The following is a 15238-nucleotide window of genomic DNA, read 5'->3' as shown; positions in this document are numbered from 1 at the left end:
TTTAAACCCTTAATGCAATATAGGAAAGCATATGAATATTCTTCTGGCTCAGGTAAGGGAACCATCCAGCCTGGCCTGACATTTTATTAAGTAGTAACCTACTGAGAAACACCACAAAAGTTGTCCTATAACATCTCCAAGCCAGGATACGTGCCACATGCCACCTCTCCTCTGATTACACACACACACACACACACACACACACACACACACACACACACACATACACACACACATACACACACACTATGAAAAGAGACCAAACCAAACACTGCATATTTATTTCAATTTTATTTTATTCAATCTTCATACAGACAAAAATAATCAGTAGTTCAATGTTTCACACTTTTAAACCAGAACTATACACTCTTCATAATATAAATAGTTCAGATTCTGTGCAACAAGTGTGTTATCAAATTTGCTGATTAGTACACACAATCATGATAAACAGAGGAAGAGCAGGCAAGTACAAAAACACTGTACACTGCAAACAATGTAAATCAACAATTGGATAGTAAAAGGAATGATAACATAGCTCTGTGCTGGAAAATAAATTTATCACAATATTTTGAGATGTATCACTCTTTTATCTCCCCAGGAATTGGTTGCATGCTAATTGTGTCATCGGTTTGAACATTTGATATCAATTTACACAGTAACTCAAGCAAGGCATACTTTATGCTTAAAGTTTGAATGATACATGCGTGTGTCATCCTGTTTATTAGGCGTTCATGCAGTTATCTATTCAGCCAGTCCTGTGACAGCAGTGTGTTGTAGAATATGATGCAGATGCAGGTCAAGAACATCAATTACTGGTCACATCAAACATCAAAATAAAAAAGGGATTTTGACCATGACATGGTTATAGGCCAGGGTGAGCACAGGTTTAAAAACTATAGCTATCCAGATTTTGACAGTTTATTACCTGTTTTGCTTCCACATGGTTGGTCGATTTAATAATGTAATATAGTAGCAGGTGCTAAATATTCCTAGTAATATGGTTGGTGTGTGTATAATTTCTTGCTAAAATGAATGGTATAAATCAGGAACAAAGGTTGATTGATTGGCAGATGGATATACTGTACATAAGGGTGATGTAGATTGTTAAATAAAACTAATTAAATCAATAAAAGTTTTTGAGCAATGTAAGATATTGGTATTGGTTAGTAATTTAAAGAAGAGATGTTTAGGAAAGGCATAAAACAGCATCAATGTGAATTCATTAGAAAAATTCAAAGGATGAGAGGTGGAATAAAACATGTTTCTCTCTGGTTTCCTTAGGCACCCAGCATCTTCTTGACCAAGTAGCCAGGCATACTGTAGATGAATAGAGCCACCATGATGATCAACAGTATTCCCAGGATAATTTTAATGATAAGCCATTTGTAGCGGGTGCACACAAGGTAGCGCACAGCCTTCAGCGGACTCATGAACCAAAGGAAGGTGGTGTCAGGCCGGCTGTTTTAGAACAAATTTGGTGATGAAGTTACAGTGAGATTGAAGAGCAATGGAAGAGAAATGGAGGAAAGAAATAAAGCATGGATTAGTGATTAGTTGTAAGTGGCAATCAATATTGAATATATTTGAGTTCTTTCATTTGCACAAATGTTAAAGATAAAACAAACATAACCCTGGCCTTTTTCTAATAAAATACGTTTAATCTGGACATAAGCAATACAAAGGTCAAATCATGGAAATGGTAGAAAATGCATACACATTTACACTACAGTTTCAGCAACATGCAGATAGCATGCCACGAACAAAGGTGAGATGGGATTCCTAGATTTGTCATGTAAAACTGAAATCTACTGTACTGGTATAAAGAGATAGAAAAGTACAAAAAATTCTTCAGGAATTTAAAAAAAGATCCAATTGTACACAATGTTTATGTTCTTTTCTTTTTTTTTTTAAGTGATGATTTGGGTCGAAAAAAACGTTCATCAAGCGATGAACAGAACATATGGGTTAAGGGTATGCCTTATGATACCCTACAACGGTAGCTCAAGTTTCAGAAAGAAAAGAGAGAGTAGAAAAGTGGGAATATAGTATGGCTACCAGGAATTTCCCTCTCTCATTATGCCCCCAACAGCTTCTTGACCACATATCCAGGAATGGAGTAGAGAAAGAGGCCGAGGAGCAGAAGAAGCAGCAGCAGTGCCAGTGTCTTCAGGATCAACCAGCGGTAGTGGTGCCATATGAAGTATCTTATGGACTTCAGAGGGTTCAAGAACCACACAAGACTGGTGTCTGGACGACTTTTTCCAGAATGTGTTTAAAAATGAAGTAGATGAATGGGTAAGGGTGAAGAAACGAATGAAATGAAGATGAATAGTGGAGATGAAAGAAAGAGGAAAGTTAACAGGATACAGGGAAGGGTGTCTGTTTTCGGTATCAAATTAGCTACCTATGTTTTTTTTTTTTGTGTGCAAAAGGATTGGTAATCTATTAAATTATCAAAGAACAATACAATAGTGACAATAGTGATCTTTTTCCTTCTTTATGTAATAGGGATAATATAATGGAAATTTGTATAATTGGTAAATACATAAACATACCAATTGCAATTTCAAAGAGTTGTTGAAAATGTGTGTGTGTGTGTGTGTGTGTGTGTGTGTGTGTGTGTGTGTGTGTGTGTGTGTGTGTGTGTGTGTGTTTAACATCTTACTTTGGTTTTTCTAGTGGCTCTGGCTCGTTCCTTCCAAGGCCTACAGGATTTTTCTCTGCCTCCTCTGCGGTCAGTAGATGAAGCTCTGCTTCAATTTTACCCTGCAAGGAGAATTATTAATGTTGACTATAGTTCAGTTGAATAGCTGGGGATTATAATAAGCAATTATAGAGATTGTCTTATTCTATTTAATATATTTGTAAAAGAATAAATGATGTGATATTTGTGCCTCACCGTGAGCTCTGGCTCTTCATTCTCATTTAGTGCCATGCAAGGCCACCAGCCCTTCACCCTTTTCTGTTTGAAGATTGAAATAGTGGGCAGGTCTTGCTCATTAAGAATCATGTCAAGGGAGCACAACTTTGCTGATTTTGCTCCTCTAGGAAACCGGTTCAAATCGAGTTCAATTGAACCTAAAACAAAATGTGTACATTTACAATCTAGAAATAAATTAGAAATTAAACTAGCTTTTTTTGCCTAAAAGCTGCATTACATTACGGGTAATATCTAAGCCTAATGGGGTAAAGAAAAATACATGCTTTATATTGCATATTGCATACATTGTGTTTTTAATTGAAGACCCATGAACAAATTAAAACATGTCATATTTCTAAACAAACCCACAAACTCCCTGTGCATTTACCCAAGAAGTCATCTGCAGAGAAGTGGTCAGCATCCCACACTTGCAGGGTGAGGCGAGCAGGAATCTTATACTCGGTCTCATCCCATGAGAACAAGGATTCTTTCTTGGAAACCACAATTTTCTCCTCAGCCATGAGATAGTCAAAGGGAAACAGGAAGCGCCAGTTAAAGTTTCCTTCTCCAGTCAGAGAGTGGTAGTGCACGTCTGTGTCCTGTTTATCTTCTGCTTGGCCTTTTAGCCAGCTGGGCAAAAAGATACATTTTAGTCATCAGTTAAACATTTTGATTTAAGATGTTTACAATGATAATATGATTTACACATATAAAGCAAACACATGTTGTGCAAGTTATGAAAAGCCTATATATTTATATATTTTTTTCTTATTGATATTTGAACAGTTTTCACCACAACTCACCACTTTCAATCACCATTATTCTGGCTGCACAATTACAGTATGTGTGTCTGGCAAGTTTCAGTTTTAACATACTTTTCTTTATGTCTTACAACGTGAGATTGGAAAACACATGATGTGAATCATGATTCACAAAAGTCAATCTCATTAGCCTCACTTCATACTGGTCAGTGAACATCTTTTATGTGAGAAATGAACTATTAAAGAAAATGTAATCTATGAATATGTTGATGTTTTATCTGCAGATCAGCATAAAACAAAGCACTGCAGTACACTAGTAATATGGGGTTTTGCACTGGATGTGAAAAATAATGGATAACTAATAGTCAGTTAATTCATTCTTAGAAATTCTATATTGTTATGCAAACTAAAGTGCCTCATATGTGGAGATTCAAAGTTCACAATCTAATATGTTCACTTACCATAAAGGTAATAGTTTAATAGTCTAGAGGGAAAGCACAATATACTGTGTGTATATATATATATATATATATATATATATATATATATATATATATATATATATATATATATATATATATATATATATATATATAAATTCCAGCTAACTACCTGCTAACATTTACTGTAAAAAAAAGGTTTTCTTTAACCAGATTGACAATATATTTTACTGTGTATGTTTGTTAAAAAGGCTTCTCCCTTGCCATGTTTTTGCAGCATGAAACGTAGGCAAGATCAAGTAAATCAAAGTAAATGTCATGTTTATAGTTCCTTTGGTTAAACAAACAATAAACAAGCGAGCCATGCATTGGAATCGTCTTTACCCCCTGACATAGATGTCAGACATCTTCTCTTCTGTCATGAAAGCATAGTCTTGAACTACGCCATCGTCTAGAACTATGCCATCAGTGTTCCAAATAATAACACAAAGCTCATATCTAGTCAGCGCAGCAATAACGTAAAGAAATGGGGAAGGCAAGACCAAACATACAGACAGAAAACCAAAGATTAACAAGACCAGCCACACATTTCACTCAACCAAAAATACCTACCTCCTGACAAAAATATCACTGGATTTTTCCCCTGTGAAGTAATCATCATCTTCCAGAATTACCTCATCAGTATTCCATATTATCACCCTCATCTCATATCTGGTAAAGTTGTGAAAGGAGGGGGGAGAAGAGGAGGACATGAAGTCATCTAACTGCAGTATCCCACAAAAGTGAGTACACATCTCTTATTTCAGCAAACATTTAAGTATACTCTCTCAAGGGAAAATAATACAGAAATTAAACTTGTATATATTTTAGGGTAGTCAGTGTATAGCAGTAAATATTTACCGTCCTCTGAAAATAACTCAACAGCCATTATTGTCATAATAGCTGGCAACAAAAGTGAGTATGTGATAACAGCTGTATGTCATCTAACCATTCAAAGCCACATGTCCTATTTATCATGTCTAGGGTCATACAGAGTTTTTTTTCAAAACAGGTTCCACTCTAAACAGGCCTTGCAAGAGCCGATTAAAGAAAATGAGTCCTTGTGCTGTGCGTCAGGTGCAGAAGCTGGCTTAAAAAAACTGATGTGCTGCCAGCATTGCTTTTGAGGTTGCAGAAGCGAAGGGTCCGCTTGTCAGTGCTCAGACCATACACCACACACTGCAACGAGTCGGTTTGCATGGCTGTTGTCCTAGAAGGAAACCTCTTCTGAAGCTGGCTCACAAGAAAGCCGTCAAACAGTTTGCTGAAGACAATCTGTCCAAGAGCATGAATTACTAGAACCATGTCCTGTGGTCTGCTATAACTAAGATAAACTTGTTTGGCTCAGATAATGTCAGGCATGTGTGGTGACGCCCTGGTGAGGAGTACCAAGAAAATTGTGTCTTGCCTACAGTCAAGCATGGTGGTGTTAACATCATGGTCTCGGGCTGCATAAATGCTGCTGATGCTGGGGAGCTGCGGTTCATTAAGGTAAACATGGATTCCAACATAATAACAATCCCATATATACCGCTAAGATGACAACTGCCTTGCTAAAGGTAAAGGAGTGGTGAAGTATGTCTCCAAACTGGAACCCTATTGAGCACCTGAGGGACATCCTCAAGCGTAAGGTGAAGAAGCACCATGTGACAGCAGCAACATCCAGCAGCTCTATGATGTCATTATGAAAGAGGATCCCAGCAGCAACCTGTGCAGCTCTGTTGAATTCCATAACCAGGAGGATAAAGATAGTGCTAGATAACAATGGTGCCCACACAAAATATTGACATGTCCACTTAGTGTGAAGGAAAAGTGAGTGTACTCACTTTTGTTGCCAGTTAATTAGACAATAATGGCTGCATGTTGAGTTATTTTCTGAGGACAGTAAATCTGTACTGCTATACAAGCTGCACACTGACTATTTTAAAATATATCCACGTTTTTCTTTAAACATCATATTTTTTAAGTCTTCTGAGGAGACACGTTGAAATGAACACTGCACCAAAGAGACAGCGATATACAAAGTGGTAAAAAAATAAAAAGGTATACTTTTAGAAGAATGTGTTAGATTTATAGTTGTTATATCACAGTTTCACAGTTAATCATGATGTATGATCTAATTGTTACCTCGGAGTTGGCTTTTTCAAAATAGTTTATGATGCATTTGTCCATTACTGTCTATGCATTGATTTTTAACCAGAAAGATAAACATCCTTACTCCAGTAATTCTTATTCTTTTTGTGTCCAAGCCTAAAAAAGCGTTAGTTGGATTTCTGAACTCAATCATTCTTCAGTTTCCCAAACAACCTATAGCACCAATCATCAACCTCTATATACCTTACAGTTACGGCATTGGGCAGATGACCTTATCCAGAGCAACTTGCAGTTATCTCATTTACCCATATGAGAAGTTGAGGTCACACATGCAGAAGGGGTTTGCTGTAAGTTTTCACTGCATGAATTTGAACTCACAACCTTCCAATCAGAAGTCTAACAACAAAACCAACAAGCTACCACTTGGAGCTAAAACTGAAAATCTTTTGCGTTCTTAACCTAACACTGTTGCAAATAATTTACAACGCTATTCTGCTGACACTTCTAGCATGTTTACAACATGCTTGTATTAAACACGATGGCAATCAAATGCTTGTAGGGAGAATATGGCATTGTTGATCAAATAGGGGGAATATGTGTTTTTCTTTCATTTCTTTTTCAATACCACCTGTTGTGTTTTAAATAATTAGTTGATACTGTGAAACAGTGATGTTTTAATACATACTATACTATACTTATCATTGTCAGTATCACTAAGTAAACAGCAAAAGTGAATATGCAAATAACACAAAGTAGAGAAACCAACAGGGTTACACACTTCTTTGGTTTTCGTGGTGTGATGTCTAATGCTGGTCCTGGTGCAGGTGCATCCATCGGAAACAAGTCAACCCACATCTCAATTTGGCCCTGCAAGTTATATAAAAAATCCAAAGCAGAATAGAATAGTTTTGTTTTTTTTGTGACATGAAACAGTTCCATGATATATTTGCATTTCAAGTGTTAAGAAAAAAAGTATACAGCTGACATCTGAATAAAATGCATCATTCCGTACTAAAATAGAAAAGATCACACTGTATTGGCAATCAGGAATCCTCTGTAACATAAATAAAGTGATAACAGCACCTGCTCTATGCCTGCTTTTTCCGGGTGGAGAAGAGGCCTTGTCTCCACGTGTTCTGGAATGAGTTTGCAGCCTACTTGAGGAATTTCTTCCCAGTGATTTAGTGCAGTAAGTGCCAAATGTTCATCTGTTGGCTTCTTTAGACCTGCACTCACAAACACACATACAGACATGCAGTATGCATATGAGTGTGTTTGGGTTTGTTGATTAACTGTCCTTTACAAATCCAGCCCTCCACAGGTATTAGACACAAAGAAAGTGATTAAATATGCTGCTGTTTTGCTGCAAACTTCCCTTTTATGACTCACCATTTTCATCCTCGAGTTCTGTGGGACCCAAAAAGATACGGTTTGCAACCTTGACCCTTCCACCTGGGCCATAAACTGGCGGATCCAACTTGCCATCCTTGCACAACTTAGCAAGTATTTGAGTGGGTTTACAAGGATCTCGCCACACATTGTAGCCATGACTGTGTGCATAAAACAAATCCAAACATTTCAAATAAAATGTTTGCTGAGAGCTCACAAAACAGGAAATGCACTCTGTGTTAATGATGCAAGATCTAAACTAATGCTTACATAGAGTATGTGGATGCGATGCCACAGGTGGCCCTGTATTTACTGTATAAACGGTTCTCCAGATCAATTTTGGTCTCTCCAATCAGGTCATCAGTGCCAACTAAATCCCAGTCAAATATCGACACTGTCAGCATCGACTCCATTGGAAACATGGCCTCTATGTCAAAGGACCTTAAAAAGAACAATTATATTATTTACAAAGTACAATGACATGGATTTAAACTACAATACAGAACTCTGTCACTTTTATGATTTTTTTTATTATTATTTTGGTTCAGATTCAAGACTTTTAAAGTGGTTCTTCTTGGATTGTTTTCTGAAATTAAAACCTTTTCTTGTTTGATTTTATATCTGACTTTTCAGGTTCAGGATTAAACCACTGCTAAGAATATTACAACTACAAAATGTCTTATTATTGATATGAAATTTATTTTTTTGCAATTCATTTGGAAGGTTTACACTTTTAAACTTACTTCCCATAAACAGGGTTAAGCTGCTTAGAGATATAATTATCCTTGTCCCTGATATCTGTTTTTCCCAACTTGATGACAATGTAAGGATCAGCCTTTCCATTTAGATCAGTTGGGTGAAGGTTTGTTGCCTAGAAAACGAGATTTTTAGAACTTAGTAGTGTTCAAAGAAATTAAAAGAAGTGTTTTTGTAACACTCAGGAGGCTATGGCTTTGAGAAGTTACTTACTTTAACAACGTAAACCCTCACTAGTACACTCAGGGGATCATTGTTAGGTATATTCTGAAACATGCCCAAATTGGGATCAAATCCAGGCTCTTTGGTGATTTCTTCAGAAAGGGGCAATTTGTACATGCACAGAGAGCCCTAAGTCAAAGGTCACAGAAAGGGAACAATGTTAGCAATACACAACAAACTGCATTTGATCAGAATCAAAATTTTTGATTTGTCCTGCTTTTAACAACTGATTATACTTTGAATCGGCCCATGATCCGGTCTTCATCTATCGCACTGTTGTCATCGTCATCTCCAGCTTTTCCTTTAAACAGGTTGAAGCTGTGAAGCCAGTCTTCAAATTCATCATATTTAGACTCCAGCTCTTTGTTATACACCTAAATATAAACAATATTCAAAATCTATTTGAAACTCATGTACTTTACATTTAATGTAAATGTAAACTTAGTAAAAAAAAAAAATACAGCATTTCGGCATACTTTATGTAATAAGGTTCTGCACTTGACTATAACTGTTATATAGTAACAGCAATATATATATATATATATATATATATATATATATATATATATATATATATATATATATATATATATATATATATATATATATATATATATAGCAATATGAAAAGACACTGACCACAAGCTCATCCACTTTTGGTTTGGCAGCTTTTTTCTCTGCTGCTTCAGTGTTTTGATTCTTCTTCTTGTCCTTCTTGGCTTTTTTCTCTTTAGACTTGGTGCCTTTCACATGAGATTGATCAACTTTGATTTCTGCCATTAGGATTGAGAGGAGCAGATGAGAATGGAAGAGGATGGACCGGATGGAAGATATCAGTGGCCTTATATCTTTCCATGCCATGAGAGTTAAAATAGAAACTTCGAAATAATGAGTAATGTATTATTATGATCAATTGTTTCCTTTTAGGAAAGTATTTAACTGGGATTGGTTTAACTTTCATGGCAAGAAATGATATGTAAAAACCTCACGATAAACCTTATGTGATGGTAACAAACAACAAATATGGGATGGGTATGTCAATGATGTCAAGCATGATGCCATAAACATCGCCGTGGTGCACTCTGATACAATTTACAGTGTGATTGTTGAAGTAGGTATGTTTTATTTTGTTTACCAGCCACTTCTGCAGCAATCTCCATGTCCTCTCGTTCTTCTGCCTCAGCCATGGCTGCTTCTTGAGCACGTACACGCTGCATAAAAAAAAGAAATGTAACCAAAAAAGTGTTATTTTTAGCTTAAACGAGAGCAACCCCCATATTCCCATAGTAAGGAAAGACAAAGTCTCTCACCTCCATCATTGTCTCTATTGAGGCAAAATACTTTGACCACCAATCCAAAATGCTATCATCTTGCTCCTCTTCTTCGACCTCCTCTCCCTTCTTTTTCTTCTTTTTCTTCTTATCTTTCTCCTTTTCATCCTCCTATTAGAAAATAATGGTTTAAACACTTAAAACTCACTTGGGAATTTGTAACTAACTGTAAAGGAATATTAATTACATGCTTACTTTATAAGGAAGAAAAATTGACAACCTGTTACCCGTTATACATATAGTGTGAAAAACGAACTACATACGGTGACTTACCGCATCAATTTTAACGACAGCATCAGAGGTCTACAGAGAGGGGGCACATGCAACACACATCATATCACAACTAAACAAGTCAAACAATTACACACCAACATAATAGTGGAATCAACACATACAGTAGGACCAATCATAATCTAGAACTACAAGGAAAACAAACATATAATACACACAAAAGACTATGACATTTTATAATTACTTTGTGTTGATTTTAAATGCCATCATAAAAGACTCACAGCATCCAGTTTGACCACAGTGTCCATCTTCTTAACATTGGCGTCAGGGGTCATGTTGACAATGATGTCACCTGAGGAGTGAGAGAAGGGGCAAGAGCAGGGGTGGCACAGGATGTCCCATTGGTAAGTGTGCATGACGAGTTAACAGAGACAGAGGACAGGATAATGTCATTAATGCAGTTCAGATAGAGCACACAGTGGAGGGAAAAGTAAGGGATGGAAATGTACATGCACTCTAGAAGGATGCTACCCAGCTAACAATTTTAATTTAGCAAATAAAAATAACAGTTTGAATGTTTAGTTAATCAATCGTTCATTCATCATTTAGGTTTTCTAGATATTTGAGAACATTTCACATGGTCCTGCTCTAACTTTTTTGAGACCTGTTGTGGCCATCAAATTCAAAATGACCTGTATATAGTCTTAGTTAAAACATTTGATATGTGTGCCAGAGGTGAGAGAGTGGAGGGCGAAGCCGGACTCAACAAGCGGTAAGAAACACCTGCAGTTGATATGACCAATCGGTGCGCTCTCTTTCAGTCCTGCAATGCTAATAAAAAAGAAGCTGCAGGTGTTTTTCCTACTGCTCGTTCCGTCCTCCACTCGCGCAAAGTTTTAAAGGATTTTAGGATTTGCAAATCATTGCGTTCCGTTTTTATTTCAGTTTTCCAAAATGTCCCAACTTTTTTGGAAATGGGGTTGTGTAATTATAATATTATTTTATGGTGTTTTTTTTATATACTTGTTTAGTTTATTAAATTGCACATTTTACAAAATACTCTGCCAACATATGTTATCTAGGAAGTCCCATTTCAACAGTAGTAGCATCCTTCTGCCCATTAATGCCTCTTAATATTTCCGTTTAGGTAGATTGATGGAGAAGTTCTGGAGAAAAATCTCATGACGCATGACGGTTTTATTAAGAATTTGGAGATTTTGAAAAGAGTGGGGAGGAATTGTAAAAGCATTAACAATTTAAGACTAGTACCTGTATTGACCCAGTCTTTGGCATTCTTATCTGGTGGGATGTAGATAAACTTGCGAAGGCTGGAGACAGCATGTGAGCCCACTAATGTATAACGTCCAAAAGCTCTGCAATCCACCACTCGAATATTCAGAGGAGGGTGGAGTAACTCATTCTCTGGTAGGTCCTGCAATGTAAAATTTGGTGACATCATTAATAGCCTAAGTCTCATGTGAAAATAACAAGCATCCCAGCTAATAAAGTAATGTATTTTACAGGTAGCTTTTAATCTTACAATAGTTTTTTTTTTTTTTTAGTTTGAAACTCAGGTGCCAGTTTTTTTTACTTTGATAATGTAGGGAAGGAAACTTAATCACTAGTTCCATATTGTGTGTTCAAATAAATAACTAGAAATTTACATCTTTTTTTTAAGGTTGGTGTGTTCTTATCTGCCTATATAATGCTAATATGTAAATAGAAAATGTAAATTGCCATTTACTGCATTTTTAATATTAAAAGTGTTAATCTGGCCTAAATTTAAATGAATTTAAAGCAGGTTAAATGCTATGGAGTAGGGGGTTGGCTGGTTGTCCTCCCCTGTTGGTAGGATATTCCCACCATCTGCACTTGCAGAGAACACAATTTTATTCTGTTATACCAGTCATTCCTACAATTCAAGTTGTTTATACTATGTTTTAAAAAACGTTCTCCAAACACCAAGCAAATACGACAGATTGAACATCCAGTGAACTAAAAAAACTATTTCGCTATTTACATCAGAGAGAACTCACCACTTCAAACCATTTCACCAGAGTGCTGAAGTTTGGATTTTTCTTGTAGTTTAGAATGAGGGATGATTGGACACCTTTTCCTGCACACTCAATGTCCACACGAGGTTTATCCACATGCGTCAGGTTGATCCTCTTTATGTCCCTCAGGCCCCAGAACAGAATCTACAGTGTGGTGGAGAGTCTCAGTCTAGTCGTATTTAGTTTTTAAAATATACTTAACCCATACTAACTCTAAGTCGTCTGATTATGGTCAGTGTATAAATTAAAAGTCACCTCTATGCGGTATTTGATGAGGACAGGCCGTATGCCCAGAGGGACTGGTAGAATGGGGCCGTGGTCTTCATCATTTGGCCCATCGAGAGGAGGGAGATCTTTTACTCCACCTGGTCCAAGCTATTCATGAAAAAGCATTCAGTAACATCAACTAAACCACTTCTGAATGTCTCCTTAAAATACAACTGCAGTTCGCAATCCAGTGCAACAGACAGAAACAAAATGTAAACTAAACTAACCTTTTTTGCAGATAAAACATGTTGATAGTCAAATGAGTGCCACAGATAAATTTTTAGGGTATAATCAAAATATTTTAATATGAAGCTTGTAATATAAATGTGTATCATTAATACTATTCTGGTTATTAATTGAAACCATAAGGGTCTAAAAGGCTTTACAAAGAACCACAAGGCTTTATTCTTTAACATTTAGCATTTATTTGAGCAGTCAACACTTGTGTCTGTACCTGCAGAAGCTCAAAGGCAGCCAACAGCTCTCCTGCTGTGGAGTTTCCTCTAAAGATCTGGTAATACTCCAACTGGGGAGGGAAGCGTGGTGGACCATAGTGCTCATCCACCATCTTAGTTATTGGCTTGGCAAAACTTCGTCCTATGAACTCGGCTTTTCCCTGCACATAATACACTCATAAACATTCACAAACACTGGAGGGCACTGTTGGTACATACCCACAGATATGGTTTTAGAGAGATTTCATGTTTTACAACCTGAGAAATACTGTACATCCTGCTGCAAGAAGCATATTTCAGATTTATGAATCACATGTCTAAATTTGAACTCTGATAAACCATAGCTATTTTACTATATGAATTCCATTTGAATGATGTGCTTTAATTGAAGTTTCGTAAATGAGAATTTTGTCAAGTGCTATCAAGAGCTACTTCAAAAAGACAAAAGCAAACACGCTCTCAGAAGAATTGCTGCTCTTTTTATTCCAATGATGCTCTTGTCACTCCCACACCAAAAGTGCAGTTTGAATACATTTGGCTAAAACTTGAGCTACAAATAAAACAAAAACAGAACCAAGTACAAAAGCAACCATTGTAGGGTGGTTTTAAGAGTGGCATTATAATAAATATGTGACAAATTGTCTAGCCAACATCTCAAACCACATATCATATACCTTGTGGTACAACTACAACTGCAGTGTATCTGTAACAATAGAAAATACTAAAAGAATGGTATGATATGCAAAAGAATAGAACATTGAAGTGCATACAATTTTTAAATATAGTCTTCTTCGGAAAAATACCTTAAATCTCGATTTTTAAGCAAATTCACAAAGCAAGTACCTTTATACAGTACTTTTACTGGAGCAGTATTTAAACAGGGTATTTGTAATTTTACTTAAGTGCAAGAATTGTTTTCTTTGCCCACCACTGATTAGACCCATTTAAATCACATAACATCTTTAATTGAAGTTGATTGTAATTGACAGTGGATTGTAATAAATAATGGCCATAAACCAAAATTTTTCTGGATAATATCTGTTCTACAGTCTTTTTCTACATCAAGCATGTTATTCAACAACAAGGCAGGGCCAGAATTAAACCGGAACAAACACTGACTCAGGACAATACCAAGCATTTCAATAAAATCTTATCTCACTGAAACAAGGGTTCATTATCCGTTCTTTACAGCATGCGTAACCTGCATAGAAGCTCAGTATAAATTGGGAAATTACACATATACTTAAAATCAAAGCCTCACCACAGTATCCTGGTCATAAACTTCAATGACAATGATTGGAGGGTCATCACGGAGTTCACTGGCTTCACCGTAAAGCTCAACATTATCAAACACCAACATTTGGTCCCATGTTGGGCATAGAGTCTCACTTAGCACCTGAAATAACCCAAACAGATTCAGACATTTTTTCGGAAAATACGCACATAAAGAGCAAAGAAGAAGACTTCATTAAAACCAATTAATAGAGAAAGTATTACAGAGAAACACACCTCTGTGACTTGGCTGTATGTGGAAAAGAAGACCCTGGCGAAAGGATCTGACAGGCCACTATCATCAGCAGCAAACAGGCTACGGGCCTGATACATGTGAGCTCTTAGCTGGAAGACCTGCATACCTAAAGAGAAACATTTCTTTATTTAAAAAATAATTTATGATCATGCTGGCAAACTAACTGCTGTTATATCAAGCAACTCTCCAGTATACTTCAGAAAGCACATCCACAATGTCTTTATAAAAACATTAAAGCTGTATTGGATAACAATGATGTGACAGGGATATTTCTAGTTCTAGTGATAGTTTTAAATCAGGAAAACAGTCTACAGTTTACAGCCAACAATCTGATATACTTAGAAAAAAAAAAAAAAGGAAAAACTACTAATGCTTTCAGCACAGACAAAATGAGTATACACTGTTGATAATGTTTTTACATGAAAATCTAAACTAACTAAATGAAAGAAAATAAAACACATATAATGCTATGGTAACTATTATTATGAAAAAAAATATAAATATAAAATTTTTTATTCAATTTATTAATAAAATATAACACTATAATAGTAGTTGTTCATGGAGAAAAATATTTGTTTAGCTGGGCCAAAGCACCAAAAACAAGAAGGATACAGGAAAATAAATAAATATAAAACAGACATGGGTATAAAACACAAAATTGAACGATTGAAACTATCAATCAATCTATCTATCTATCTATCTATCTATCTATCTATCTATCTATCTATCTATCTATCTATCTATCTATCTG

General features: G+C 36.1%; 1 protein-coding gene across 4 annotated transcripts in view; it reads right to left on the bottom strand.

Moving 5' to 3' along the window:
* Window positions 1–278: 278 nt before the first annotated feature.
* The window catches only part of otofa (otoferlin a), a 66225-nt gene continuing 51265 nt past the window's right edge, over window positions 279–15238 (bottom strand). Inside the window, exons 24-47 of one of the 4 annotated variants that reach the window (XM_083562185.1) lie at window positions 14469–14593; window positions 14221–14355; window positions 12959–13120; window positions 12493–12612; window positions 12220–12381; window positions 11453–11615; window positions 10465–10535; window positions 10226–10255; window positions 9932–10063; window positions 9757–9832; window positions 9261–9394; window positions 8858–8995; window positions 8613–8750; window positions 8387–8514; window positions 7914–8084; window positions 7644–7804; window positions 7338–7480; window positions 7033–7121; window positions 4734–4832; window positions 3309–3550; window positions 2900–3078; window positions 2666–2766; window positions 2056–2255; window positions 279–1458 (exon numbers count right to left, since the gene is read on the bottom strand). In XM_083562185.1, the coding sequence (XP_083418311.1) occupies window positions 2075–2255; window positions 2666–2766; window positions 2900–3078; window positions 3309–3550; window positions 4734–4832; window positions 7033–7121; window positions 7338–7480; window positions 7644–7804; window positions 7914–8084; window positions 8387–8514; window positions 8613–8750; window positions 8858–8995; window positions 9261–9394; window positions 9757–9832; window positions 9932–10063; window positions 10226–10255; window positions 10465–10535; window positions 11453–11615; window positions 12220–12381; window positions 12493–12612; window positions 12959–13120; window positions 14221–14355; window positions 14469–14593 (3080 nt within the window). In that variant the 3' untranslated portion in view covers window positions 279–1458; window positions 2056–2074. The remainder of the gene's footprint in view (window positions 1459–2055; window positions 2256–2665; window positions 2767–2899; window positions 3079–3308; window positions 3551–4733; window positions 4833–7032; window positions 7122–7337; window positions 7481–7643; window positions 7805–7913; window positions 8085–8386; window positions 8515–8612; window positions 8751–8857; window positions 8996–9260; window positions 9395–9756; window positions 9833–9931; window positions 10064–10225; window positions 10256–10464; window positions 10536–11452; window positions 11616–12219; window positions 12382–12492; window positions 12613–12958; window positions 13121–14220; window positions 14356–14468; window positions 14594–15238) is intronic. The other 3 variants (XM_083562187.1, XM_083562184.1, XM_083562186.1) reach the window with 3 other exon arrangements.

The sequence above is a fragment of the Silurus aristotelis genome, assembly GCF_946808225.1.
Source record: "Silurus aristotelis genome assembly, chromosome: 15".
NCBI lineage: Eukaryota > Metazoa > Chordata > Actinopteri > Siluriformes > Siluridae > Silurus > Silurus aristotelis.
The sequence above is the reverse complement of the archived record's forward strand: the minus strand, read 5'-3'. Positions and strand labels throughout refer to the sequence as shown.